The 27,109-nt window shown below is 31.2% G+C and overlaps 1 protein-coding gene and 1 long non-coding RNA gene across 2 annotated transcripts; one reads left to right on the forward strand and one right to left on the reverse strand.

Annotated features, from left to right (window-relative positions):
- Positions 1-168: 168 nt before the first annotated feature.
- On the reverse strand, positions 169-10,573 carry LOC127713997 (uncharacterized). Its single transcript, XM_052219945.1, has 9 exons — positions 10,331-10,573; positions 6,701-6,857; positions 5,199-5,281; positions 3,966-4,085; positions 2,826-3,092; positions 2,164-2,220; positions 1,428-1,502; positions 768-833; positions 169-288 (listed from the first exon to the last, which is right to left on the reverse strand). The coding sequence occupies exons 4-9, from the start codon at positions 4,080-4,082 to the stop codon at positions 169-171; spliced, it is 702 nt and encodes a 233-aa protein (XP_052075905.1). The 5' UTR covers positions 4,083-4,085; positions 5,199-5,281; positions 6,701-6,857; positions 10,331-10,573.
- A 7,630-nt stretch (positions 10,574-18,203) lies between these two features.
- On the forward strand, positions 18,204-27,087 carry LOC127716324 (uncharacterized). The gene is made up of 4 exons (XR_007988866.1): positions 18,204-18,727; positions 24,057-24,134; positions 24,789-24,848; positions 27,049-27,087. It is a non-coding gene; the product is annotated as an uncharacterized LOC127716324 (long non-coding RNA).
- The last annotated feature ends 22 nt before the right edge of the window (positions 27,088-27,109 follow it).

Genomic DNA, 27,109 nt, shown 5'->3' on the forward strand with positions numbered 1-27,109 from the left:
AAAACTATTTTACACCAATGAAAGCACAATGTCTTTTCTTTCAGTTGTTAATATGCATTTAATGATTAGGTAGCTAGAACTGAAAACCAAATTCATAAAAAAGCTCAATTTTTTAGTGATACAAGAAGATAATTAAGGCACCATAGCTAACACATTTTAAATGTATCATTAACTTTTATCTACTGGCATCTTAATCAGATAATTTATCTTGGAAGTGGATGGTGTTTCTGGAATGGTTCTAACTTGTGAACCTGTTGGTGTATCAGGAATGACATCCAACTCTTCATTCTAAAAGATAAAAAAAATTCTTTCATAAAAGATCATATAACAAAAATTGAAAACTTCTCATTAGAATAGTATTATATTGTCATATCAGTTGTTGGCTTACAATCAAATGGATGAGGGTATCGGTGTGACATTTAAATTTCACTTATATTTTTTTATGATATCTCGATTTCTGAAAAATCTGAAGTAAAAATTTGAAGAAAAAAAATATTTAAAGAACATCAAACTCTTAATGGCTTTATGGGTCATTATAATGGTTCAGCATAACACATGCATTGAGTTTTTTATTAAATCAAGGGTGATTGTCTTTTACGCTTAATCAGTAAGCACCATAAAAATTCAAAATGTGCTTGTCCATAAAAATGTGTATTGTAACATCTGGATTTTTAGTTTACCACGTTTTGTTATAAATGCATACAAAATTTTTACAATTAACATGATTTCACAAAATTAAGGGTGACCTATGATAAAATAAAGCTTACCTCAATTGTAACCTCCATATCTTGTTCTCTGAGTGAGAGGTCAGTGTCATCAAATTCATACACATCCTACAAAAACATTTAAAGAGTTTTCAATATATATTAGTATGTGATGTAAATCATAGAAAGTCACTTCAGTGTATATGAGAAAATACATATCTAGGAAAAGCAACCTAAATTCATCAAGTGTCTATGTTCATTAAATTTTAAACAGCTAAAACTGCTAAAGCCTTAAACCAGTTTCATATTGTAGTTGGTACAGGAAAAAAAATGTAAATGAGTAGTATTTATACATCTACATTCGCAAACTGATGTATTTGATCTGCTACAATTGTTCAATTGTTAAATAACATACTTGCCAATGTAATCATATATTTTAATAAAACTTGGTAGATTGAAATATTAACATTTGATTGTTGATGACCGCCTGTAAGCCTCTACATGTTTTGTTTTTTTTTTCTTGGTTTGGTTTATGTCTAACAGAGGATTCATCGATAATTAAACACTAATGTGTGGTTCTTATTTTTAAAAGCACTCTATCGAGTTGCTCAATAACTTCCTGTCCTTTTCTTGGTATGAACAGGTTTGAAAGTGTGAAAGACAATTGACTAACAATCTGATTGACATCTTACCACTGCCGCACACAAAGTAAAAAAAAAGTACCTGATCTGGTGTCTGATTTCTTTCAACCAACTCTTCCAACTCTTCAACTCGGGACTTCAGTCGAAGAATCTCATTCTACAAAAAAACAAATTCAATGTATATGTTTCATTTAGTTATGTGTTGATGGGGATATTTCAAATAATTGTTGCAATTAGGAATTTGTTTACATCTTAACTTTTCCAAATAAATGTAAAGTATTGATTTGGAAATGTGGCAACAAAAAAGAAGAGATTATTAGACTATTTACTATTTACAATTCTGATTCTGTTAGTACACAATTTTCACTCAAGATGTTAGACAAAAGGGGGCTTCTGCAATTTAAATTGGAAGTTATAAATCAGTGTTCTTGCCAATTCTTTAAGAAAATAACAATCGATTTAAAGTCTTTAACCTGATATTTGATTAAATGGAATAAAAAGATTTAAAACATGGAAGATTACATATAACACAGATAAGTTCTTTACATCCAGGTCTCTCTATATATATATTTCAAAACAGACTGTACAACACCATCTATAAATTACAGCTAGAATTCTTTTAGTGATTTGAACATCGATTACCTCTAATATAATAATGTAAATGAAAACAAAGATATAACTTGAATTTTATTTCAAGCAGAAATATCATGACTAAAATAGACACCTTGTTCATCTCAATAAATGTGCTAGTCCTATGTTAGACAGAACAAGACTTGAACTAAAAGCAAATATTTCACATCTCTTTTTATATATCATACCTGTAACCGTCTCACTGTTGGGCCACTTGGTGTGCTGTTTTGACTCTGATGCTGAAGCTGAAAGATGCAAAAAAAAATTGATATTGACTGAAAAGAAAGTTAAGCTCTTTTTAATTAACCAATATCTTTACCAGAGTCAACAATTTACAAATGGACATTGATCCTTGTCTGTTATGGAGACAGTGTATAGAACTAAAGGTGTTTTTTTAATTTCAAAAATTTCCTCAATTCTTTTATTTTCAAAATTACTGATTGATACTACATCTTCTCCAACTTAAATAGGTTACAACAACCTGTTATTTGTGTTTCATTGGCACTGGATCACTTGTTTGTAAAATGATAACTTTTCATAAAACTAACGCTGTAATAATTATAACATTTTTTCAATTTGTTACTGTCAATTTGTCATTTTATATAATGTTAAGATATAAAAACAATATTGACTTTGCTTCACAAAAAGATTACTTGATGCTTGTAACTACAAAAATATGATAAAAGGAAATATACACCATTTGTTATCATTATAGTTATGATAACAGGGGAATATATGATTTTCGATATTTAAGATATAAATCAACAGAAATACACCATATTTAACAAAAACAGAATGCTGCTGTTCTTTAATCATTTTTCTTTGTTATTTCCTTTTACTTATAAGTTACCTTTATATCTTTGGTCTGTTGACGAAACTCTGGCAGATTGATCAGTCCGCTATTCAGTTGACTTAGATGTCTGTGCACTACTACTTCTGATTTGACACCAACAAGATGTTTAAAAAGTCCTGGTTTAATGGTAGTTTCCTTCCTATTTGATTGGTGCAGTAACCCAGCATCATGGGAGTTGATTACATCTATAACCAGGTCAAAACAGCACTCTGGAAGGGTTGACAGGTAAATCTGTTCCTTGAATGAACCACCAAAAGTACCTTCCTGGAATTAAATGTGTTACATTTCAACAATATTTCATTACATTTAGTATCTACACAGTCCTGAGAGATGTTCTATTTTCATTCAAAACAGTAAAAAGATCATGTTCTTATACACAAACATTTTTTTTCAATCATGAGAACTGCCGAAAAAGTTATCGTATTTGTGTGACAAAATTATAAGACATAATTGCCATTTTCATGTCATCAGAAATGCAACTATAAGATTAAAATTATATCAATCTCAATACATTTTTTGTCCAATATAACATCACATTAATATTTGAACTTTAAGTTGAATGTGTTTGCCATTTTAATAAACCATTATCCTACATTTCTATATATTGATTATAAAAAAACATGTATTTAGACACATTGCATTCTGGTATGTTGTGAGTTTGACTTTTGTCGATTTTACATAATAAAGCTTTTGTTGAAAGTTGCACAACTCCGAACCTTTTATAGCTGACTAGGCATGTGTGGGCTTTGCTCAATGTTGAAGGCCGTACAGTGACCAATAGTTGTTATTTTCTGTGTCATTTGGTCTGATGTGAAGAGATGTCTCATTGGTAATCATCATGATCATACCACATCTTCTTTTTTAAATGTATACATCATGTACATATTATTTTCCAAATGTGTGTACTGTATTAAACCCAACTTATTTAAAAGTGATACTCTATTAAGCATTTAGTCTTTTCTGGACAATTTTGCACCAAATTCGTTTCATGATTTTTTGGTATCATAGTTTTGATCTATGTTTGACATGTTGGGAACAATTTAATTTTCAATTATTTTCTACTGATTAGTCGAAAATAGAGGGCCTGCAAGAATAAATAAGCTGGCTGTTATCCTGATATATGAATTTCAAACTTACATGTTTTGCTGGGTTGAAGCCTAAAAGAGGCATCACCTTCTTTCTCCACAGTCTGTTAGAGGTGTTTAAAAAAGTTTGTCTTGGTGCTGCCCCTGAGTCTGGGTGGGCCTCTCTCATGATCTACAAATATACATTCAGAAATTTGTACTACATTACTACACAAATGCATATCATACCTTCATATTTAGGGCAATAAACTCATTGTTTAATTGTTAACTTTCAAATTCAGGCTGGTATTATCCACGTTTTTAACTCCGAAATTAAAATTGCTGGCGACGGGCCTAGTTTTGAGAAATAAAGAGAAAACTTGATTTTGATATTTTATCTTATGTAACATTCAAATTTGTAATTGAACTAATAATTTACATTATCCCTATCAAAATGCAAATTTAATATAAAAATCCAATAAAAACACAACTTTCAATTAATTTTGAAGGACATAAACTCATTTAAGATCTATTTAAGTTTTTACTTGAATCCTTTTCATTGACAAGTATTTTCAACTTCTACCTGATGATGGAAAGGGTTTTCCAAGAAAAAATCACAACAATCACACACAATTTGAATCCACTGTAGCGAAAAAAGGGGATGCAGACTATGTACCATGGCACACTTTAAAAGGGCAATTACAATAACAGTTTTAAAATTACAACTGTCCAGAATGACCTTTTATGTATTCAATTTCAATCCATAATTTATTGACCTAGACCATTGTATTACATTTTGAAAAATCAATTTGGGCATATATCATGCATAAATACCCTTTTATATTCAATTAGCATCATGTGGTCAATAAATGGTCAAGGCTGTTAGTGTAAGTGAAACCAAAAGAATTTTCAAAACAAAAATTTCATTTCAAAACCTTTTACAATTTTAGACTTTGAAAATTTGAACTGCACCAAATATTACTAATCAAATGATTTTGTCTGCTTGAATATAAATCATAATAAGGAATCAAGACTGCCAAAATAAAATAAAACAGGTTTTTAAGTACATGCTATACATTTTCATGACAGTACATGATACAAGTAAAAAATATTGAAGATTGAATAAAAGTTCATAAAATAAATCATATAACATGTATAATATATATTGTTTTCACAAAGAGGCACACCATTTGAGAAATGAGACTACATGGGGTTTTCTATACCATGTATACTGAATCACCTTGTGTGTACTCAATCTGTATACACCATTTATCAGATGTGATAAAATTAAGAATCTAGTACTCACCCTGAGTTCTTCATGCAGACTCTTATGGACAAATTTTGTCTTTGTCTTTTGTGTTGGCTTACTTTTGGCTGCTGGTATTTCCTCTAAAATTTTCAAAAATAATAAATTCCAAATTTTCAATCAATTGACTTTTTTTTACATTAAACATGTTAAATGATTAAGTAACTTAAGCTGTAATTAAGAAACACATATATTTACAAGTTCCATGATCTGTTTATCATAATAGCAATGTATCTGTTTTAATTATTATATCTAAGTTACAGTGTTAAACAGAGATTTATCATCATCAGGAACGCTCAAACCCTTTACTTTCAAAATCCTGACATGTATAAAGATGTAGAAACATAAGAAGCTATATAACCATAAGAAATCAGAATTCTTTCATTTCTAAAACTAAATATATTTTGGCATTGCACAAGATAATATTTTTTTCTGACTGTTTATCATGTTTATGATGTCTTTTTTATACTAATAAATCCATTGGATGTGTACTGATTTATTATTAAAAACGTAATTGTTATGGGATGTGGGTATTACTCATCTTTGAAGGCCGTACAGTGACCTATAGTTGCTTACTTTACAACATTCAGTCTCTTGATGAGGAAATTGTCTCATTATATCACATCTCCTTATTTTTATATTAAAAACATAGTCAAATTCATCCAAGGTCAACTTTGCTTAAAGAAGTTAGAACAGTAACTCACCAGGACAGGACTGATTTTTTATAATGCTGTGTATATTTACTCAAATCCAGTACAATTTTAATTAATGAACCTTAGTGAGCGCGCTCACATACCCCACGTCCCCACATTGTCTTTAGAAATAAAAAATGTGTAAGAAAAAAAAATAGTATAAGAAAAAAAAATTGAATCATAATTTCCTGTCAATATGCACATCTACATAGTATGTCCTTATTATCTAAAAAGGTTTCATGAAATTCTGTTGTGTGGTATCAGAGTAGTTGCGATGACAAACTGTTGCAGTAGTACATTGAAGCAAATAAGTTCAAAGGGGCGTAACTCCTAGAAAAAAAATTGAACCGTAATTTCCTGTTGATATGCACATCTACATAGTATGTCCTTGTTATCTAAAAAAGTTTCATGAAATTCTGTTGTGTGGTATCAGAGGAGTTGCAATGACAAACTGTTGCAGTAGTACATTAAAGTAAATAAGTTCAAAGGGGCGCAACTCCTAGAAAAAAAATTGAATCACAATTTCCTGTCGATATGCACAACTACATAGTATGTCCTTATTATCTAAAAAGGTTTCGTGTAATTCCGTTGTGCGGTTTGAGAGGACTTGAGATGACAAGAAACAGGACAGACAGACAGACAGACAGACAGACGGACGGACAGACGGGTCAAAAACATAAACCCGTTGCATGGGGTATAATAAACAAAAATTTGTGTCTTTATATATATTTGTCAAAAACAACAATGAAATTTATATAAATCAATTGTATTAGAGAACAATTTTATTTATTTAATCAATAAATGTAATACCTTCTATTCTTGCAAACTGAAGTTGAAGACTGTCAAGTGTATCCTGAAGGTCTGTTAGAAAGTTGGATCTTGATTTCCTGTTTTCCAAAGTTGTGAAGGTTTTATCTACAGCTTTGTATCTGTGCAGGGGGAGGCCTGCCAATATCTCTTCTTCTGCCTGAAGATAAAAAAAAATAATAAAAAAATGTTCTCAACTTGTCTTAATAAGCATGTAACAAGAGTGGAGCAAGACTCAATACACTAATGACTAAAATACCTTGTACCAATAGCAACATTAAACTAGAGGCTCTCAAGAGCCTGTGTCGCTCACCTGTATTTACTGATGCTTTGGAAATCATGTAAAATAAGGTTAAAATTATAATTAATAGTATTAGATATTAGATATTATAATGATATCTACGATAATAACAAAAAACTGCAAAATTTTGTAAAATTACTAACTCAGGGGCAGCAACCCAACAACGGGTTGTCGGATTCGTCTGAAAATTTCAGGGCAGATAAATCTACATCTGATGAACATTTTTGCCACCTGTCAGATTTGCTCTAAATACTTTAGTTTCAGAGATATAAACCAAAAACTGCATTTTACCCCTATGTTCTAATTTTAACCAAGTCGGCCATGATGGTTAGAAGGCGTGGTCATCGGACACATTTTTTTAACTAGATACCCTAATAATGATTATGGCCAAGTATGGTTAAATTTGTCTCAGTAGTTTCAGAGAAGAAGATTTTTGTAAAAGATTACAAAAATTTACGAAAAATTGTTAAAAATTGACTTGACAATAACTTCTTAAGGGGTCGACTGACAATTTTGGTCATGACAACTTATTTGTAGAACTTACTTTGCTGAACATTATTGCTGTTTACAGTTTATCTCTATCTTTAATAATATTCAAGATAATAACCAAAAACTGCAAAATTTCCTTAAAATTTCCAATTCAGGGGCAGCAACCCAACAACAGGTTGTCAGATTTGTCTGAAAATTTCAGTGAAGATAGATCTTGACCTGATAATCAGTTTTACCCTATGTCAGATTTACTCTAAATGCTTTGGTTTCAGAGATATAAGCCAAAATCTACATTTTACCCTTATGTTCTATTTTTAGCCATGGCGGCCATCTTGGTTGGTTGGCGGGGTCATTGGACACATTTTTTAAACTAGATACCCTAATGATGATTGTGGCCAAGTTTGGTTAAATTTGGCCCAGTGGTTTCAGAGGAGAAGATTTTTGTAAAAAGCTAACGACGACGGACGCCAAGTGATGAGAAAAGCTCACTTGGCCCTTCGGGCCAGGTGGTCTTAAAATAAAGAATATCAAATTTAACTTTGACCTTGTTTCAATTTCAATGAAATCTCAAATCAACTTATTTGAATATCTGGGGAGGGGGGAACTCATATCAATTCACCTGAGTAGAGGACTCAGACCAAATTGAAATAAAGTCGTGTATGATTGCATTTTAAAATTTCACAAAACCTTAATATTATGATCATAACTTGCTAAACCTTAAATTTGCCATTTAAAAAGATTTCAACATAACATCTAATATTGACATGATTCAGTAAGAGTCCATCCTTTTTTTAATGTATGGATAGTTCATTGATATGATTTTTTTATAGCAAAAAAATGTGAGATTAAAGAGAGATGATCTAATTTTTAAAACCATAGTAAATTAATACATTTTGTGTAAGTGACCTAACCCTGGAAGTTATAAAAATGCAAGTTGCTTTCAATGCTATTAAAACTTTGGAATCCTGAACTTATGTGAAGTAGGTTACTTAGGCCAGGAAAAAATATTGTTGATTCCCCTAACCCGGTCTATTTTAAATGGCCAGGTCAGTTATTTTTGGGGAATATGGTAGAATATGGAAATAAAAATTCTGGCCCCCATTTAGATGTTTGATTTTATAGGTGAAAATAAATAATCTAGCTTTTACTTCGCATATGAAAATAAATATTCTGGCCCAAAATATTTAATATGTTTAAGATATTTTTGGCTCTCTTTAATCTTCCAATAGTGATAGATCATTCAGTATGCAAAATTTGAAAAGAGCAATTTTTTTGTCAGGGGTAATTTTGAGGGCCAATAGATTACACCCCTTCCTTTTGACCTGAAAAAATAAAAGTTTATTTCTGAAATCTTCAACATCAATAAGATTGCTACATTTGCTGGAAATTTTACCATTCCATACTTTCATATCAAAAAATTTATATATAGGCTTCAATTTGACTGCTCTTTTTGTTTGCAGTTATATGTGCATCCTAAAAATATGTTGTGTGTATCACATAAAATACAATAAGTTAAGGCGATAAATTTATTCTGAAAAAGGGGTGGGGGCAGTTTTGGTGCGTTTGTAGATCAACAAAAAAATAAATATTCTGGCCTTGATTATGATCAGAGTGAAAATAAATAATCTGGCCACCTTACTTTTTATTTTGTAAGTTCCCACAGAGAATCTCACCTTAAATTCAAAAATTTAAAGTGCCAGGATGTTTGAAAATGTGTATTGGTTAATTTTGAAATAAATATTCTGACCTCTTCAAATTTGCCAGGCCCCCACCTCAGAAATGTTCATCACTGAAAGGGGCATATTAGCTGTCAAATTCATGTTGACTGATTTGACTCAAATTCTCATATTTGGTTTATAAAATACTAAAACCTATACACATGATGCATGTATATATATCAAAATTACAATAAGTCTGAAATAAACAGTTAAAAAAGTGTGCTCCAAAATATATTATATTAGAATTTCTTGTGTATTTTAGTCTAGACGCCCTCTTATCAACTATCAAGATGACCTCTGAAGACTGCCGATGGTCATATAACCTGATATAAACATAAACATAAATATAAACAGATAGTGACCTCATGCAATTGGAATTTAGGTTTGATTTCATTTCATTTCATAGGTTGAAAAAAAGTTAATTATCGTTTTTACCTGTATAAGAATGATTTTTTGTGGATCGAATCAGTCAATGAAATAGTTTATCTTTGTTTCACTTTCAGTGTTGACATTCTTTTCCTTTTAATGGCTGAACCCGACTAATGCATGTGTAACCAATCTCTAGCTAATGTCAAGTTAGCAAGTGAATAATTCAACAATGATGTTTCTTTGCTTATTTTGACAAAATCTAACCAAATTAGATGATTAAAGCGAAATATTATTTCATTATTTCATTTTTATTATGATTGAACAAAATCATATTCTATTTTCCTTCATATCTCGTAGCTAATGCCCATGTTTCAGTAATTTGGTGTCCATTGGCAAAGACTTAACCTAAGTGAGCAAGCATTTAACTACAAGGTGGTGGGGAGGCCGGGGGGGGGGGGGGGGGGGGGGGTATGTTTTTTTTTCTTAGTAATTTTTTTTCATGCAAAGCGCGAACAAATTTATCTAGTTTTCGACACGATCAATTGGTTATTTTTTCAAAATGTAACACTAATCAGGTTTGGTGGAAATTTGCATTCAGAACAAATTATTTCTGTCAAATGAACTGCTTGACCAGAATATTTTTTTTCATCAAATTGGGGGTCAGAATATTTTTTTAGAAAAAAAGACACGCATGCATAGGCTCTGCTTTAGTTTAGATAGCTGCAGAATCGTAGCTCATAAGTCCTTATGATATACTTTTTCTGACAATTTACGCAGCTAGGCTCTAGCATGGAAAAACTTATGGCGGCTTTTTAAACATAAATCTGGGCACCTTAATTGGATATAAGTAATGCATGTGATATGCAGAAATTATCGACACGAGAGAAACCAGTCAATGTAAATAAATAATTTTAGAATCTGGTGGGAAATGCCAAGAGGTTCCGGATTATTAATCAGTTATTACAATAAACATTCATGCACTACAAAATTAAAAGGCTAAGATCTATAGCATGGAAACTGAAACGAACTGTCCTCCCATATAACCAACCTGAAATTAAACTTCCCCAAAGACATTTTGAGGTTTGGGTTTAAAAAAACTCATTTTCAAAGTTTTGCGAAAATCATGACCCACAGATATAAATCATTATGACATATAAATCGTATATTTCATAGCAGAATCATACACTTATATAAGACATGTACAATGATTTCAATTGGTGACATTTTATTTAGACGTGAAAAGTTTATAACCCATTTTACTTATACATAATACTCTCGATGGAAATGTGTTTATGACACCTTACAGTGTGACCCTTAAAAAAGAGATTCATCCTCCCCTCAGCCTCTCACAGGACAAACAATAATAAATATATCTATACCTTTTAAGATTACGCTATTTTTATAGAAAAAAAATATATTTCATCTTAATTTCTCGATTTTATCACATTTACAAATTTACTGAAAATAGCGACTCACTCCTATAATTAACGTAGTAAGTCTAACCATAGACATATAATATAATTGTATTATTTATGTCTCTGGTCTAACGTTGAGAAGTGAGCCAGTATATCCCAAACTTATACATGGGCCTTAAATTCGAACGTAAATTCTTAAAGTGATTCATTAACCGTTCTAACTTTGACAATTTTAACTTTCTTTATTTCAAATTAAATCAAGCACACTGAAAATTTAAATTAGTCACTATGACTATTCAGTTAGTCAAATATTAGCCGAAAGGTAGTCAACAGCATATATGACTACCCATCAAGTCATAATGACTACCTGCATAGTCAATTGACTATGTTAGGTGGTCACAGCACCACGTGGTGTAGAGTATCGGTTTTCACGCGCACTCTTTCGCGTCCCCTTTGTTCCCTAGATCGTGTAGATGTAAACAAACCAGGAGGCACGAAACTGCTATTTTGTCAATTAAACCAATTGTTTAAAGTAAGTATCATGTACATTTGTTTTAATTCTAAATTACAGAAAAAGAAGTGTAATGAATGTAATATATCGGCACATGTTGACGTAAATTAATGACAATACAAAACAGAGGGAGATATGTATACGGGATATCAATTTTGATACACATACAACGTATTTTCGATTGAAAAGAGTATTTAGCGATATCTATTTTTCACCTGATCAAAAACTGTTAAAAATAAACACTGCAATCGATATTCACAACAATGAATTAAAAAAAAAACCTCAGGGTACCTTACATTACAATGCTGTGATATAACATGGGTGGCTGTCAAGATCCTGGTGCTTACATTACAATGTTGTGTTATAAGATGGGTGGCTGTCAAGATCCTGGTGCTTACATTACAATGTTGTGTTATAAGATGGGTGGCTGTCAAGATCCTGGTGCTTATATCACAATGTTGTGGTATAAGATGGGTGACTGTCAAGATCCCGGTGCTTACATTACAATGTTGTGGTATAAGATGGGTGGCTGTCAAGATCCTGGTGCTTACATAACAATGTTGTGGTATAAGATGGGTGGCTGTCAAGATCCCGGAACTAACATTACAAAATAATGGTATAAAATGAGTGACAAAATCACTAGATCAAAGATTTTAAAATTTGTTTTTTCTTAAAACTTTTAACATAACTGATATACTTGTTTATTGTTATATTTTAGCTTCTAAAATGATATAATTATATTTTTCAGCAAATGAAGACATTGCTATTTGTATGAACACAGCTGAGAGATTTTTGACCAGAGAGATTATTACACTGACACAGTTGATACCGAAAAAATATCTGAAATAAACACTTCAAATTAACAATGAGTTTATAATAAATATATTTTCTTTATTTGATTTTTATACTTTAATATATGTCACTGAGTAATGGTAACACATGAAAATCATGAAGATATAGGAAGGTTTTGAACATTGAGCACTGTGTGGTCCTATACGGTTTCGATGTTAGTTTTGCTGTTGTGGTATTTTTAATGATATTATATTTCAGATGTATTTGTCAATCCTATGGAGGAGAAACAACAAAAAGTAGAATAACAGAAGAATGAAACATAAAAGTACAAAACGGATAGAAACACACACACAAAGTAAATTGGTGGAACAAAAAACAACACAAATTAAAATAACAGTCTAACAGTCGTGACTATTCACAGTAATCATGTTGACTAAACAACATGGTCACTTTCGACTATTTCAATAAGTCATATGGACTGCATTCAATTGTCAAACTGACAAATGTGCATAGTCAATTGAACAATCCAATTCGTCATAACGAGTATAACATGTGGTCATTTTGACTTCCAAACATTGTCATAATTACCACCCTACTCAGTCAAATGTGACTACCCATCTAGTCAAACGACAAAGAGCATAGTCAAAATGATTAAAGTGCATTGTCATCTAGAGGACAGTCAAAATGACCAATTAAATTGGTCTAATTGACTAATTTATGTTTTCAGTGCAGCTGAAATAAAGATCTTAAAGGTGAAAGTACTTACCTCGTCTTCATCAGTTGAAATCTTCACGTCTATTGTTGTCACTTCACCTAAGGAAACTTCAAGTACGGGGAACAGACCAGGTTTGTTGGTGCAGGCAAACATCAGTGTGTTGTTTTCTGAATCACTAGTGAACCACCAAAAAAGGGCTTTGCTACTGCCCGAAGCCATACTTTGCGTTAAGATTAATTCACTTTAAGAGTTCGAATGAAAGGTGCGTAGATATGAACTCTGACAGGGGAAACAAGTCTTAAAATGAGAAATTAATTAGCCAATCATGTGATTGACCAATTAGGGTTGGTAATTAATCAGGTATGGTCATTCTAATTGGTAGACCAATCACTGATAACTGCATAATATGAAATGGGAGGGGCTAAATTAGAAGAAAAAACGAACACTTTCTATTTTTTTTTATTATATTATTTATTTACGTTTTTGAAATAAATGATAATCCTAAAAATTAAAAAAAATAGCTGAAACCTTTTATTTCAAATGTTTTAATTTGATAGTGGTCTACATTGTATGTGTTGTCGACAGTCAGAAATACACAGTATTGTACATATCGATGATTTTATAAAAAAAAAAAGATAGAATTAAAGTTACGTTTATATAATTAAGGCTGGTTAGTATCTGTAGAAAGTTGCGAAAAACGTACTAGGTAATTGAAAAATAAAAAAAATAGAATTTAGTTTTGACGAATATATATAAAATTAAAATTTAGTTCCCAAGAGTTTTTAGATTACTGTTAAACAGTTATAATTGCCAATTTTTACCTCAATTGCGTAGTAGTACAAAATAATGTACACTACAGCTGAAATTGAAAAGGAAGATATACTGATGTGGGTAGAGAATTACTCGAAGGCAGTGGGTTGAAAACGAATATCACTTTGTATTAGTATGCCCTTGCCTATAGATGAATTTGGTCGTAGCATTTGTCGAAATTGAATTGTCCCTATATTACAGTATTTATTTAAGTTAACGTCTGATTAACTTTTAAAACAAACACATTCATTATTTTAAAGAAATTGTGTAATTACATAAAATTCGCATGGTCATTCAGATCTCATATTGTTACTCGAACTGATTTGTTTTCTTTTTATGTCTTTTTGTATTGCTCTCTACTTTTTATCATTTGTCATGTTGTAAAAGTTCGTTGCTTAAGCATAATGCTTTCTCCAATAACTCAAAAATATTTTGTAAACATTCCTATTATTGGTGCATACAATATTATTTCATTATTATTAGTATATGTATGTATCCTACAAGCTGTATTGCTTTTGGAATAAAGTATTATTAATGTTAAAAAATATATCATTCACTACCACTCCCCTACTAAAGAGTTATGAAACAAGGTTAAAACACCGTCTCCACTCAACACCCTTGAGACCTATACGGTCTCTTAAAATACAGCAAATATACATTTCTTATGTTACTTTATATTAATAAGAAATTTCCGACACTTTTCCCAACATGCACTACACTATATTCTTTTTGTCAAATTTTCTTACTGATAAATAGATATATAAAAAGACGTGACATGAGTGCCAATGAGACAACTCTCCATCCAAGTCACAATTTGTATATAAAGTTTTTAAGTTTTTTATTATATATGTCTTTATTCTCATAAAGCCAATGCATGACATAAGTACAGAGATAACAACAATAACTATTACAATATATACAAAACAAGGAGAGAGGTTACAAAAGTCACTAGCCAGGAGGACAAACAAAAGAATTAATATTTTTAATAAATGAACAAAGCTTCTTCAGGACTGGTTTTCGTGTATTCGACATCAGTTGTCGTTGCACAAAATAGGAGGATAAATACTTTATACGTTTTTGATCGGAAAAAAGTACATTCAAATATATAGTGATATTCGTCTCCAAATGGTTGATTATTATATTGATGGCAAACACGGTTTTCTCTTAATACGTTTTGCCACCTTCCTGTTTCAATCGGCAATGCCAATTTGTTATTAGTCGTTCGAAATAGACAAAGAACAACGGTATCTTTCAAGTCCAAAATATTGAAATATTCCTCAAATTCCCACTATATTTTTGTAGTTAATAGCTTTAAATGAATTATGGATAAGCGAATTCCAATTCTGACGAAACTGGTTTAACAATCTTTGCTTTATAACAGCTTTTAACCAATCTTTATTTATGAAATTTTGTGTTTCCCTTATATATAACAAACCACAATCTTGAAATATTTTTTTGACAAATATAATCCATTTAGTCTGCATGTTATAATGAGCATTCATATGGCGAGAAAGTTGATACAATATAAAGGAAAACTTTTCTTGTTTGCCGGATATCAAATTTGCCCAAAATTATACTGCTCGAACTTTTATATCTATGTTTGATCGGATGGCGACCTAGTTCCCCGTAAACCATATAAATTTGGGTTTGAGGATTTCAGATTTAAAAGTAATTTTCAGAATTTTAAATGTATCTTTTCTAATATCTCATCATTACTAAAACCTCATACTTCGCACCCATGGGCTTGATAATGTTGTAAAAAAAATCAAGCTGACATTTTACAGAAAGCTGATACATCCTTCCCATTTTCAGGACTTCGTACATGGCTTTTAAGGCCTTATCGGATAAATGTTTTTTTGGTTTTTTTTTGTCATATTATAATTCCCTGTTTTAGTAAAAACAATTCCAAAATAGTTAAACTGCTTTACTATCTCAATGTAAAAGTGAACGATTATAGGTTTAAGTACGGTCTTCAAAACGGAGCATTAATTATAGTGTATGGAATTATTCATTTGGCTCTTTTTATACCTATTTGTACATAAACTTTTTACAATTTATTATTATTTTATTTTTATTATTATTATTTTTAAATGACTATTGTATCTCTCATTTTACTTTTCATAACTTAGCTGACACTGTTTATGATTACACAAGGATGTAAAGAACACCTGCATGTGGATTATCCATTTAGAGTTAAATTTAAGCAACATCACAGAAGTTGTTCTAACTGTTCCTGTAATAAAAATGACACTATTTTCTTACATCTATTTTATTTTCACACCTCTCAGTCGTTCCGTTAATACACATGGTTGTAAAAGTACACCTGTGACGTGACAGAGGTGTGAAAATTTTAATCTGGTAATTGAGATTAAATATTGATAAAGATACAAAGGTAATAAAAATACATAAAACCTTTTTGATAATATGTCAAATTCATTTGTCAGAAAAAAGAAACACAGTATAAATCTTTTTTTTCTTTCGGAAATTACACTAGTAAATTCTGGCAAGAATTGAAAGGGAAAAACATTGTATATTTTTTTTACAACTTTATAACTTTCTCATTCTATATTCCTTATAAAATTTTGAGTAAATTGGTTTCTATTTTCCCCTTTTTACCTCAATAGACGATGTCTTTGATCACCCCTTGAGTGATTTATATTAATTTTGCATAGTCTGAAGTTCCCTTTTGTTGTATTTTCAAAAATTAAGTACAAATAATTGTATTTGAAACAGTTTCCTTGTTTTTAAAGACTGGCTTTATCAACACTGATAATTAATTGTAAAGAAAACATCTCTGTTAATGCCATGCAAGCGCAATCAAGTCCTCATTATACAATTAGTTATTATTTGTGGAATTGAAATTTTGACAAACAATTTATGCTACTTTTTTCTTCTTCTGTAAAGTCTCAGTTTATTTTTAAGTTCATGGTTTGCAATATTTCAAAATATATGTATAATAACAATAAAATCTTCGATAATTCATAATCTAAAAAATGATGTAACCTTGTGCATATCCATACCGATTTTCGTTTCGTAAATCTTCAATTTAGTATTTATTTTTTTTTCGTATGAAATGACTGTTTTCTCCATTATATACACAATTTTAAGTCCTTTGTTCTCTTATAAAACTCCTTTGTGCTCCTTTGTGCACAAAGAATGTCCTTTGTGGTGTTTTTAGAGACCGCATCTAAAATATTGTGTAGATATTTTAAGCGACTTTGATATGTAGGCATGCATAAAAATGGAAATAAATCATGTGAATTTGGGTTGTTTTCCGCTAATTCCTGGAAAAAATTGTATTTTCATTTCGATAATGAGCGAACCTGTAGATATCTGACAACATTTTAAACCAGCAAAATTTGTGAGAATTCCCTTTTAAACTGAATATATTTTGTTATCAATGTATGAGTAATTTTGAAGGACTCATATGAAATTTTTATATGAATTTGTCTCTTTGACATATTCCCAATTTCCATTCTCAATTTCCGCCCGTTACATACTACTACAAGTAAAAAAGGGAGATTTAAAGATTTTTCCTTTAGGTTAGGGACTGCACAGTCGGCTTTGGCTTACGCCTTTTTGAGTATTAAAACAAGGATTTGTATAAAATACCAATGATTTGTGTAGTGAGTCTCGCTATACAAATCCTTGGTGGTACTTTACAAAACCTTGGTTCAAATAATTCATCTTTTATGAGACTACCATTACACATGTGATATTATCTTATCTATTATGATCTTAACAGAGTCAATGTTATTTTAGATTCGTCTTGTAGTTGTGGTGCTAAGTGTGAATATTCATATCACTTCTCTTTTTTGTCCTAATTATGCGAATATAAGAACCAAATTATTAAATACTCTGAACTGGTTACAAGAGAATTCTCAACTTAAGAACTTCTTAACCTCCGGTGATACGTCTTTAACTACTGTTGAACTGAAAGAATTGTGAAGAATGTATATGAATTTATGAAAGAGTCTAAGAGGTTTCTAATTGTGTAATATAGCACACTTAAGTGCAAATACATGCATAGGGTGTACAACCATTCACATCATCACACATATTTTTTTCACAGTTCTAATATATATATATATTATAATGTATTGTTTGCATGCATGCTTTGTAAATATTCTATTGTTATAATTGTTCATGGGAGAAGTCTATATATAAGTTTGATTAACTTGTGTCTCATCCCTTTTGTATATATAAGCAAATAAAATATGTTAAACTAATTAGTCTCAGATCTTTTTAATACCCCTTTACAGTACGGTAATTTTTAATGTGATTTGAGAAATAAATATAAAATAAATTTGTACATCGATCGGAGCAATTAAAATTAAATAAAACAAAATATTTGATATAAAGTAAACAAAGTTTTATTGTGATGAAATTCCGAGCAAAATCTGTTCTTTGTTTTGATTTTAGTGAGAAGCGCATCCTTGATTTTTTTTTACGAAAATAACCGAAAATAACGATTCCCCCCAAATAAGGGACGACATCAAAAGTTCAATGTAGGATAAAAAAAAACTTAATTCACATAGTTTTTTCACTGACCCCCCCCCCCCCCCTCTTAACTTAATTTGGGAAAAATTGATTGACCAATATGGATATATGTAAAATCGATTTTGGATAAACAAAACTTGCAGCAATTTTAACCCCCCACCCCCAAACTATTTGATTTAAGTTTTTTTATCCTACATTGATCTTTTGATGTCATCCCTAAGAATGAAAATAAAGTTAAAATTTTAATCGGCTAACCTCGGGGGACTCCGCTTCTCTCAGTCTATAGTGTTAGATGGAGGTACGGAATCGGCCGAGTTGTGACGAACGATTTCTGATCCTGTTTGGGTAGCGAGATTTCAGCGAGATCACAACATCATTGCCGCCATATTTGAAAGAAATTTTCCAAACGGGTAGGTTCATCACATAATATTACATTTATACTTATTACTATAGTTGTATATCAAACGCCCATTCAATTCAATTGGTAAATGGGTTTAAAAATGCATTCGGGCCAGCAAAAAATAATCTTCACAGGGCAATTATTTCAAAAGAGTCTTAACTTAAAATTTTCGTAAGCTGTCGCAATGTCGGGCCTGTTCTGTACCGTAGTACACAGGTGCTCGCATCATAGTCCGCTATTAACACAATGTATAACGCATACCAGTCGACTGGCATATATAAATCCGCCCCAAAACATCTATGATACGCGCCCCTGTGTTCTATACAAAAGTTTATCGCGAAGACTGTTACTGTTCTTAGAAGTCAGATGCGGATACTGATTTTTGAAAAGGACTCAGGGCCCCTAATCAGGCAAGTTGGACATTTAAAAAGGTTATGCATTTATGATAACCATATATGAAGCTCTAAAAAAATGAAAACAACAGATTATACAGGGTTCTCACTCAGCCTAAGGTTTACGCGAGTCCATGAGTCCTGGACCACAGGCACAAGGGTAACAAGACATTTCGGCACCCAGACAAATCGGCACCCAAGTCCGAAGACATTTCAGCATCCATTTTGGACATTTCGGGACCTAGACAAATCGACACCTCATCTTTTTAAAAATATATATATTAGGAAAAATGAAAGAATTGTTACAGTAATATTATAATCCGTAGATAAAATATGCAATACAAAATTTGAAATCATCATTTAATTAAATCTTGAATGATTGTGTATGAATAGTAAAACATCATTTAATTAAATCATAATTGATTGTTAGATATGACGGTGTTTGAATAAACATCATTTAATTAAATCATAATTAATTGTGGTTATGCATTAATCTGTATTTTATGTATAAATCTGATTATTTCTCAATAGAGACAAATGAGAGATCAAAAGTGTATAGCTTGTATTTCAGCTTGTGTTCTCGTTTGATAATTACATCTGTAAAGACAACAGAATACCTGAAAACTATATTTTATTGTTTTAATATTAAAATCCATCAACATAAAAGCGTAAAAACAGTCGAACATAATCGCTATATTAACACTAAACTTGTTAATTGAGTTCATACCCACATACATATATCAGTGCCAGGTAACTTTAATGGTTGTTTTACTATATTTTGATCAAGGATAAAATAATTGATTTTATCTTTATAAGGTGCCGATTTGTCTATGTTAGATGCCGATTTGTCTGGGTGCCGAAATGTCTTTCTCGGGTGCCGATTTGTCTGGGTACCGAACTGTCTAGAATTCAGGCACAAGACGTTCTGTCAAAAGTACTAAAATGTAGGAAATGGGAAGAAAATAGTCCATATATATAAAAAAAAATAGCATACACTATTTTCTTCCCATTGCCCATATTTTATTTCAATTGAAAGAACGTCTGATGCCTGTTCCTGCACTGATCAAAATCTGTCTAGACTCATCATTTTCAAAACTTTTGAGTCCAAAGATGCATCCTTATAAAAAATGAGGCTATAATTTAATATAATGATGTAAAATGACTTCTAACTGCCAACAGCCACATTATTTAGACTCTGGTGGATAGTTATCAGACTGTTATCTCATTGGCAATCATGTAACCACATCTCCTTATTTTAGTAGAATGTAGGACAGAAAGTCACAGAACAAAAAGTCACAGGACAAAAAGTCACAATTCAGTTTTGAGATTATTTTTCTTTAAACAAGAAAACACTAATTTAAAAAATTTAATTTTTGTTTTTTCTTGAACTATTATATATGAAGCAACTTTGTAATTAAAATTTATTCAATAAATATCAATAATGATCAAATAATTGTTATGAAATCAAAATGTCAAAGTGGCTTGGTACTTAAATGGCTTCATTGTGCCAAGTAATATATCCTTTGCATGATTAAAATTTAATAAATTTTCATTTATCAAGGCTTATGAACAATTTCCTAAACTTAAAAATGAATATATGTAATAAAAAGAAAATATTTCAAGATCTTTCTCTTATATTTTCAAACAATTGTCAACAAATTATTTGTGACTTTTTGTCCTATCAAATTTGTGACTTTATGTCCTGTGACTTTTTGTCCTGTGACATTCTGTCCGTTTACCTTTTAGTACGGGTTAATTATTTGAAATAAATGACTCACAAACATTAAATCATTTGAAAAAAAGATAATTCTGCAATAATTTATGTTGTTATTTAAAGATTTCAGTTTATATATAATTAAGGACTATGTGGGGTATAAGAGCTTGCTTACTGCAAGCCGCTCTTCATCATCATTTTGTTAAATAATTCTACAAAGAAGGGGTTAGTCTGTTAATGTATCCTTGACTAAGAATAATGAAATTGCAAGAAACAAATTCACATATTACTTTGAATATTGTAGATCGTTTAAGGTAGTCTTGAGCTATTTCTTTATACAAAAGAAACAACAAGTATATAAATATAGTCATGTTACACTACTGTCCCAGGTTAGGGGGAGGGTTGGGATCCCGCTAATATGTTTAACCCTGCCACATTCTGTATGTATGTGTCTGTCCCAAGTCAGGAGCCTGTAATTCAGTGGTTGTCGCTTGTTGATGTGTTACATATTTGTCTTTTGTTCATATTAACTATTAGTCAATAAAATTTATGGTAGAAAACTTTCATTTGAGACAATTTATTGAATTGTGGTGAATTTATGCACTTTTTGTCGAGCCTGCGACTTTTGTTGCAGAAAGCTCGACATAGGGATAGTGATCCGGCGACGGCATTCACTAACTTCTTAAAAGCTTTATATTTTAGAAGGTGGAAGACCTGGATGCTTCATACTTTGCATATAGATGCCTTATGTTAGGAAGTTTCCGTCTGTCACATGTCCATTGTCCTTGACCTCATTTTCATGGTTCAGTGACTACTTGAAATTTTTTTTTTTTATAATGTTAATTTCTCTCTTATTATGAGTAATAGGATAACTATATTTGGTATGTGCGTACCTTGCAAGGTCCTCATGCCCGTCAGACAGTTTTCACTTGACCTCGACCTCATTTCATGGATCAGTGAACAAGGTTAAGATTTCGCAGTCAAGTCCATATCTCAGATACTATAAGCAATAGGTATAGTATATTTGGTGTATTGAAGGATCGTAAGGTGAACATGTCCAACTGGTAGGTGTCATATGACCTTGACCTCATTTTCATGGTTCAGTGGTTATAGTTAAGTTTTTGTGTTTTGGTCTGTTTTTCTTATACTGTAAGCAATATGTCTAACTATATTTGGTGTATGGAATAATTGTAAGGTGTACATGTCCAACTGGCAGGTGTTATCTGACCTTGACCTCATTTTCATGGTTCATTCAGTGGTCAAAGTTAAGTTTTTGAGTTTTGGTTTTTTTTTTAATACTAAATGCAAAAGGTCAACTATATTTGGTGTATGGAAATATTTTATGATGCACATGTCAGTCTTGCAGGCTTTATTTGACCTTGACCTCATTTTCACGGTTCATTGCTCAGTGTTAAGTTTTTGTGTTTTGGTCTGTTTTTCTTAAACTATAAGCAATAGGTCACCTATATTTTTTGTATGGAAGGATTGTAAGGTGTATATGTCTGTCTGGAAGGTATCATCTGACCTTGACCTCATTTTGTTGGTTCATTGGTCAATGTTAGCTTTCATGGTTAAGTTTGTTTCTTAGATACTATAAGAAATAGGTCAACTATATTTAATGCATAGGTTGATTGTAAGGTGTACATGTCTGTCTGGCATGGTTCATCTGACCTTGACCTCATTTTCATGGATCATTGGTCAATGTTTAGTTTTCTTGGTTAAGTCTGTTTCTTAGAAACTGTAAGCAATAGGTCAACTATATTTTGTGTATTGAATGATTGTAAGGTTGATAGTAAAGCTTTATATTAAGGACTATCAACATAATATCAATGGTTATTAAAGAAGGCGAGACATTTCAGCATGTGCACTCTTGTTACCATAAGCTATGCTATCTGCCAAATACATAGAATGACGCAATGACATAACATGTAAATCAAATAATTTAATAAAATCTTCACAACGACAATTTTTTTTGTAGTAAACAACCTATGTTTTAATTAATTGCCTATAGCGCCCTTTGTGCTTTGATAATTTAATACTAAGGAAGTTGGAATACCCAAAGTGAACTACATGTATTTACCTTTGACAGAAAAAAACCAAATGAAACCTTATCAATTACTGGTATAATTGCATGTATAAAGTTGACCATGCTGAGACGATCATATGGAATTATATAAAAAATTTAATTTGAATCAACAGTATTTGTAGATTTTTATGTTTAGTATTGTCAGTTTTGGTTGAGACTATAGTATTATTAAAGAAAATTATTTTTGGAAGAAAAAAACATGTCGGAAGCAATAATGTGACAGAACAGACTGGGTTGGTGTGGGCTGCTTTCATGGGAATTCAATAAAAATAAAATTGAGAATTGAAATGAGGAATATGTCAAAGAGACAACAACCCGACCAAAGAGCAGATTACAGCTGAAGGCCACCAATGGGTCTTCAATGCAGCAAGAAAATCCCGCACCCGGAGGTGGTCCTTAGCTACCTTTTATGCATCTTCCACCTCAGAGCTATCAGCTCTTTGATTCAAAAATATAATAAAAAGTATGGGTCACCAGACTTTTTTTCACGCTACAGGTTGTGCAAAGTTGTCAGATTTTGTATAGATTCTGCATGGAAAATCCAATTTTGTGTGATAAAAAGAAAACTACACCATAGAAGTTTAAGATAAAATGTGAGAAGATAGACTTATAACATGCTTTCAGATAAGAAAAAGAAAAAATAGGGTCACCAAACTTGTTTTCTTGCTACATATCATGCATATTAAAATAGGTAATTTCACAACACTTTCTATTATAAAATTACTTTATCTGAGTTTTCTCCCCTACTATCTTAGTTATCTCTCCTTATTTGTCAAAGTTGAAAAAAATGAATCAAACACAGATATTGAAATATGGTGTTTTTTTTAGAAATTACAGCTGTAAATATGATAAAATACATAATTTTCATATTTACATTAAAAGTCTAACACATGAATTACATACTACATTCAAAATTAGCACATTTCATTAAAGATCTAGACCACTTGTTATCTGCTACTTCAAAATCCAAGATGGAGGAAGACACCAGAGCCACCTTAAATAACATTCTATAATAAAATCATCCAAGATACTGTATCATTTGAGAGCAACACCTTACAGTACTGTTAATCTTGTTAATCATGGAAATATGTCTCATTATCCCAATATAGTTGTTTGAGAGTACCATATATATTTTCTTTATTTTCAGCTTTCTAATGAATTTATGCCATGAAGCGTGTAAAAGTTACTACATTTAAACAGTTAGAGTCTGCTGATCATGTTGAAGGTATGATTATGTTTCTTGTTGATACCCTGCTCTTAGTCTAGAATAAGGGCTATTTTGTAATAACTGTCTATTCAGCTCATTTGTATGTTCAATAGATATTTTCATCACACTTTTCGTAGAAACTACCGAACAGAATGCCTTCATACATAGTTGACAAACTTGACAGTAGTGAGTTTTAATATGTGAACACTTCAAATTTGTCATATACAGGTATTCTGTTTACTAATACATTGACATTTTGATTTATTGTATGAACTAGAAATTTTCTACACACTTTTCTTTTAAAACTTCAAATCAGAATGTCTATATTTGTTCAGCAGATCAATAATGATGAGTTGTTGTGTTCTCCTGCTTTTTGGATGTCAGACATCAAGTTCCTGTGTTCATGTATATTTTGATTTAAAAGTGGGGATATACTTTTATGTGTTGGACAATTTTTTTCTCGTGACAAATATCTATTTTCAGCTTTATTCTATTAGAAAAAAAGTATTCTATAACATACATGTATATGAAGAAGACTTATTTGTTAAAACAAGAAGTTGAAAGACCGCACCAAATTAATTACTTGTCCTTTGGACTCCTACTATAGAATAAGAGGAGTGAACATGAATAATTTTATTTATCTTGCATGACATAATTATTGTTGTTTTGTAGATAGTGACACCGAATTTGAAGATGACTACATTGATGTTAGAAATGCAAAGCGCAAAATAGGTAAGAACAAAGAAGTATTTAAGATATTTATATATTATGTATATCACATGTATCATGTATGTTTAAGACATGAAGCTTGGACAGAAGCCTGACAGTATTTTCTAAGTTAGAGGGAAATTGGAAAAACTATTTCATCTCATTTTCCATGTTTAATGGATAATAGGACATTTTTTTCTGTATTTAACATTGATATGTATACGGTATTATTTAAGTTTTTCAACACCAATAACCATTATGAGATTTTATGAAACTTTGACAGATGCTTCCTTGTGATCAAAAGATTGAATCAAGAACGATATTTTTAAATTATTTTGTTCACAGACCACTGAACATAAGTCTTATTAGAAAATGATAGTGCTAGTGGGGCATCCATGTACTACGGACACACTAATATATTGACTTCTTTATTAATACCTTTTCCTAAACAATAAGAAATGTTTTAATCAGCATAAGTTTATCCCAGTGTAAAACATTTCTTTCTGGCATGTCTAGTAAATGTATTTAATTTGATAAAATAGTTTTATTATTCATATATATTTTAATTTTTTGCATTTAATTATTTGTTTTGATTTTTAATCAAACAATTTTAACAGTATTCTATGTATATGCTGACTTGTATGCCGAAATCTATTTGTTTAATGTACTGAAGGCTTATTAACCATGTGAAACGATAAGGGGTCAATTAAAAAAAATCAATAATCTACTATCAGGACAATGAAATCTCAACAGACATGACAGATCAATCAGTTTACAAGTCTGTAGTATAATAGTCCCAGTGTCAAAAAATAAAAGTTTTTTATATTGTCATTGATTAAAAGATTTAGCATATATATATATATGTATCAATGAGACTTCACTATTTTTGTCGAGCCTGTGACTTTTGTCGCTGAAAGCTCGACATAGGGATAGTGATCCGGCGGCAGCGTTAGCTAACTTCTTAAAAGCTTTATATTTTATAAGCTAGAAGACCTGGATGCTTCATACTTTGTATATAGATGCCTTATGTTACGAAGTTTCCGTCTGTCATATGTCCATTGTCCTTGACCTCATTTTCATGGTTCAGTGACTACTTGAAAAAAAAGTCAACATTTTTTGTAATGTTAATTTCTTTCTTATTATGAGTAATAGGATAACTATATTTAGTATATGCGTACCTTGCAAGGTCCTCATGCCCGTCAGACAATTTTCAATTGACCTCAACCTCATTCCATGGATCAGTGAACAAGGTTAAGTTTTCGAGGTCAAGTCCGTTTATCAGATACTATAAGTAGTAGGTCTACTATATTTGGTATATGGAATTATTGTAAGGTGTACATGACCAACTGGTAGGTGTCATCTGACCTTGACCTCATTTTCATGGTTCAGTGGTCAAAGTTAATTTTTTGCGTTTTGGTCTTTTTTTAATACTATATGCAATAGGTCAACTATATTTGGTGTATGGAAATATTTTAGTGTCAGTCTCGCAGGTTTTATTTGACCTTGACCTCATTTTCATGGTTCATTTCTCAGTGTTAAGTTTTTGTGTTTTGGTCTGTTTTTCTTCAACTATAAGCAATAGATCAACTATATTTGTTGTATGGAAGGATTGTAAGGTGTATATGTCTGTCTGGCAGGTATCATCTGACCTTGACCTCATTTTCATGGTTCATTGGTCAATGTTAAGTTTTCATGGTTAAGTTTGTTTCTTAGATACTATAAGCAATAGGTCAACTATATTTAATGCAATTGATTGTAAGGTGTACATGTCTGTCTGGCATGGTGCATCTGACCTTGACCTCATTTTCATGGTTCATTGGTCAATGTTCAGTTTTCTTGGTTAAGACTGTTTCTTAGAAACTATAAGCAATAGGTCAACTATGTTTGGTTTATTGAATGATTGTAAGGTGTACATGTATTTCTCGTTTGGTTTATCTGACCTTGACCTCATTTTATTGGATCATGTTAAGTTTATGTGTTACTTGTAGTAAAGCTTTATATTTAGGACTATCAACATAAAATCAATGGTTAGAAAAGAAGGCGAGACATTTCAGCGTGAGCACTCTTGTTCCCATTTAGACCAGGAGATATCTTAAACAGTCTGTTCCCCTAATCTTTGTCATGTTTTTAAAAAGAAAAGAGTGGCAAGTGGTTTTTTTTAGAATGTAAGGCTCTGATATTTCTCCTGAATACTTGTATTTTTATTTATTCTTTTTAATTTTAGCCAGGAAACGTGAAAAAACATCAAATGTATTAAAAGATAAGGAGACAGACTTAAATGTTAT

Source organism: Mytilus californianus, unplaced genomic scaffold (assembly GCF_021869535.1).
Source record: "Mytilus californianus isolate M0D057914Y unplaced genomic scaffold, xbMytCali1.0.p SCAF_9, whole genome shotgun sequence".
NCBI classification, from domain to species: domain Eukaryota; kingdom Metazoa; phylum Mollusca; class Bivalvia; order Mytilida; family Mytilidae; genus Mytilus; species Mytilus californianus.

Bases quoted from the DNA above. Each gene is read 5' to 3' on its own strand.
- LOC127713997 (XM_052219945.1), bottom strand. From the start codon at position 4,082: ATGAGAGAGGCCCACCCAGACTCAGGGGCAGCACCAAGACAAACTTTT. The intron at 834-1,427 runs GTACTTTTTTTT...ATGTTTTTGTAG, and splicing joins GAAATCAGACACCAGATCAG to GATGTGTATGAATTTGATGA. The intron at 289-767 runs GTAAGCTTTATT...TTTATCTTTTAG, and splicing joins ATATGGAGGTTACAATTGAG to AATGAAGAGTTGGATGTCAT.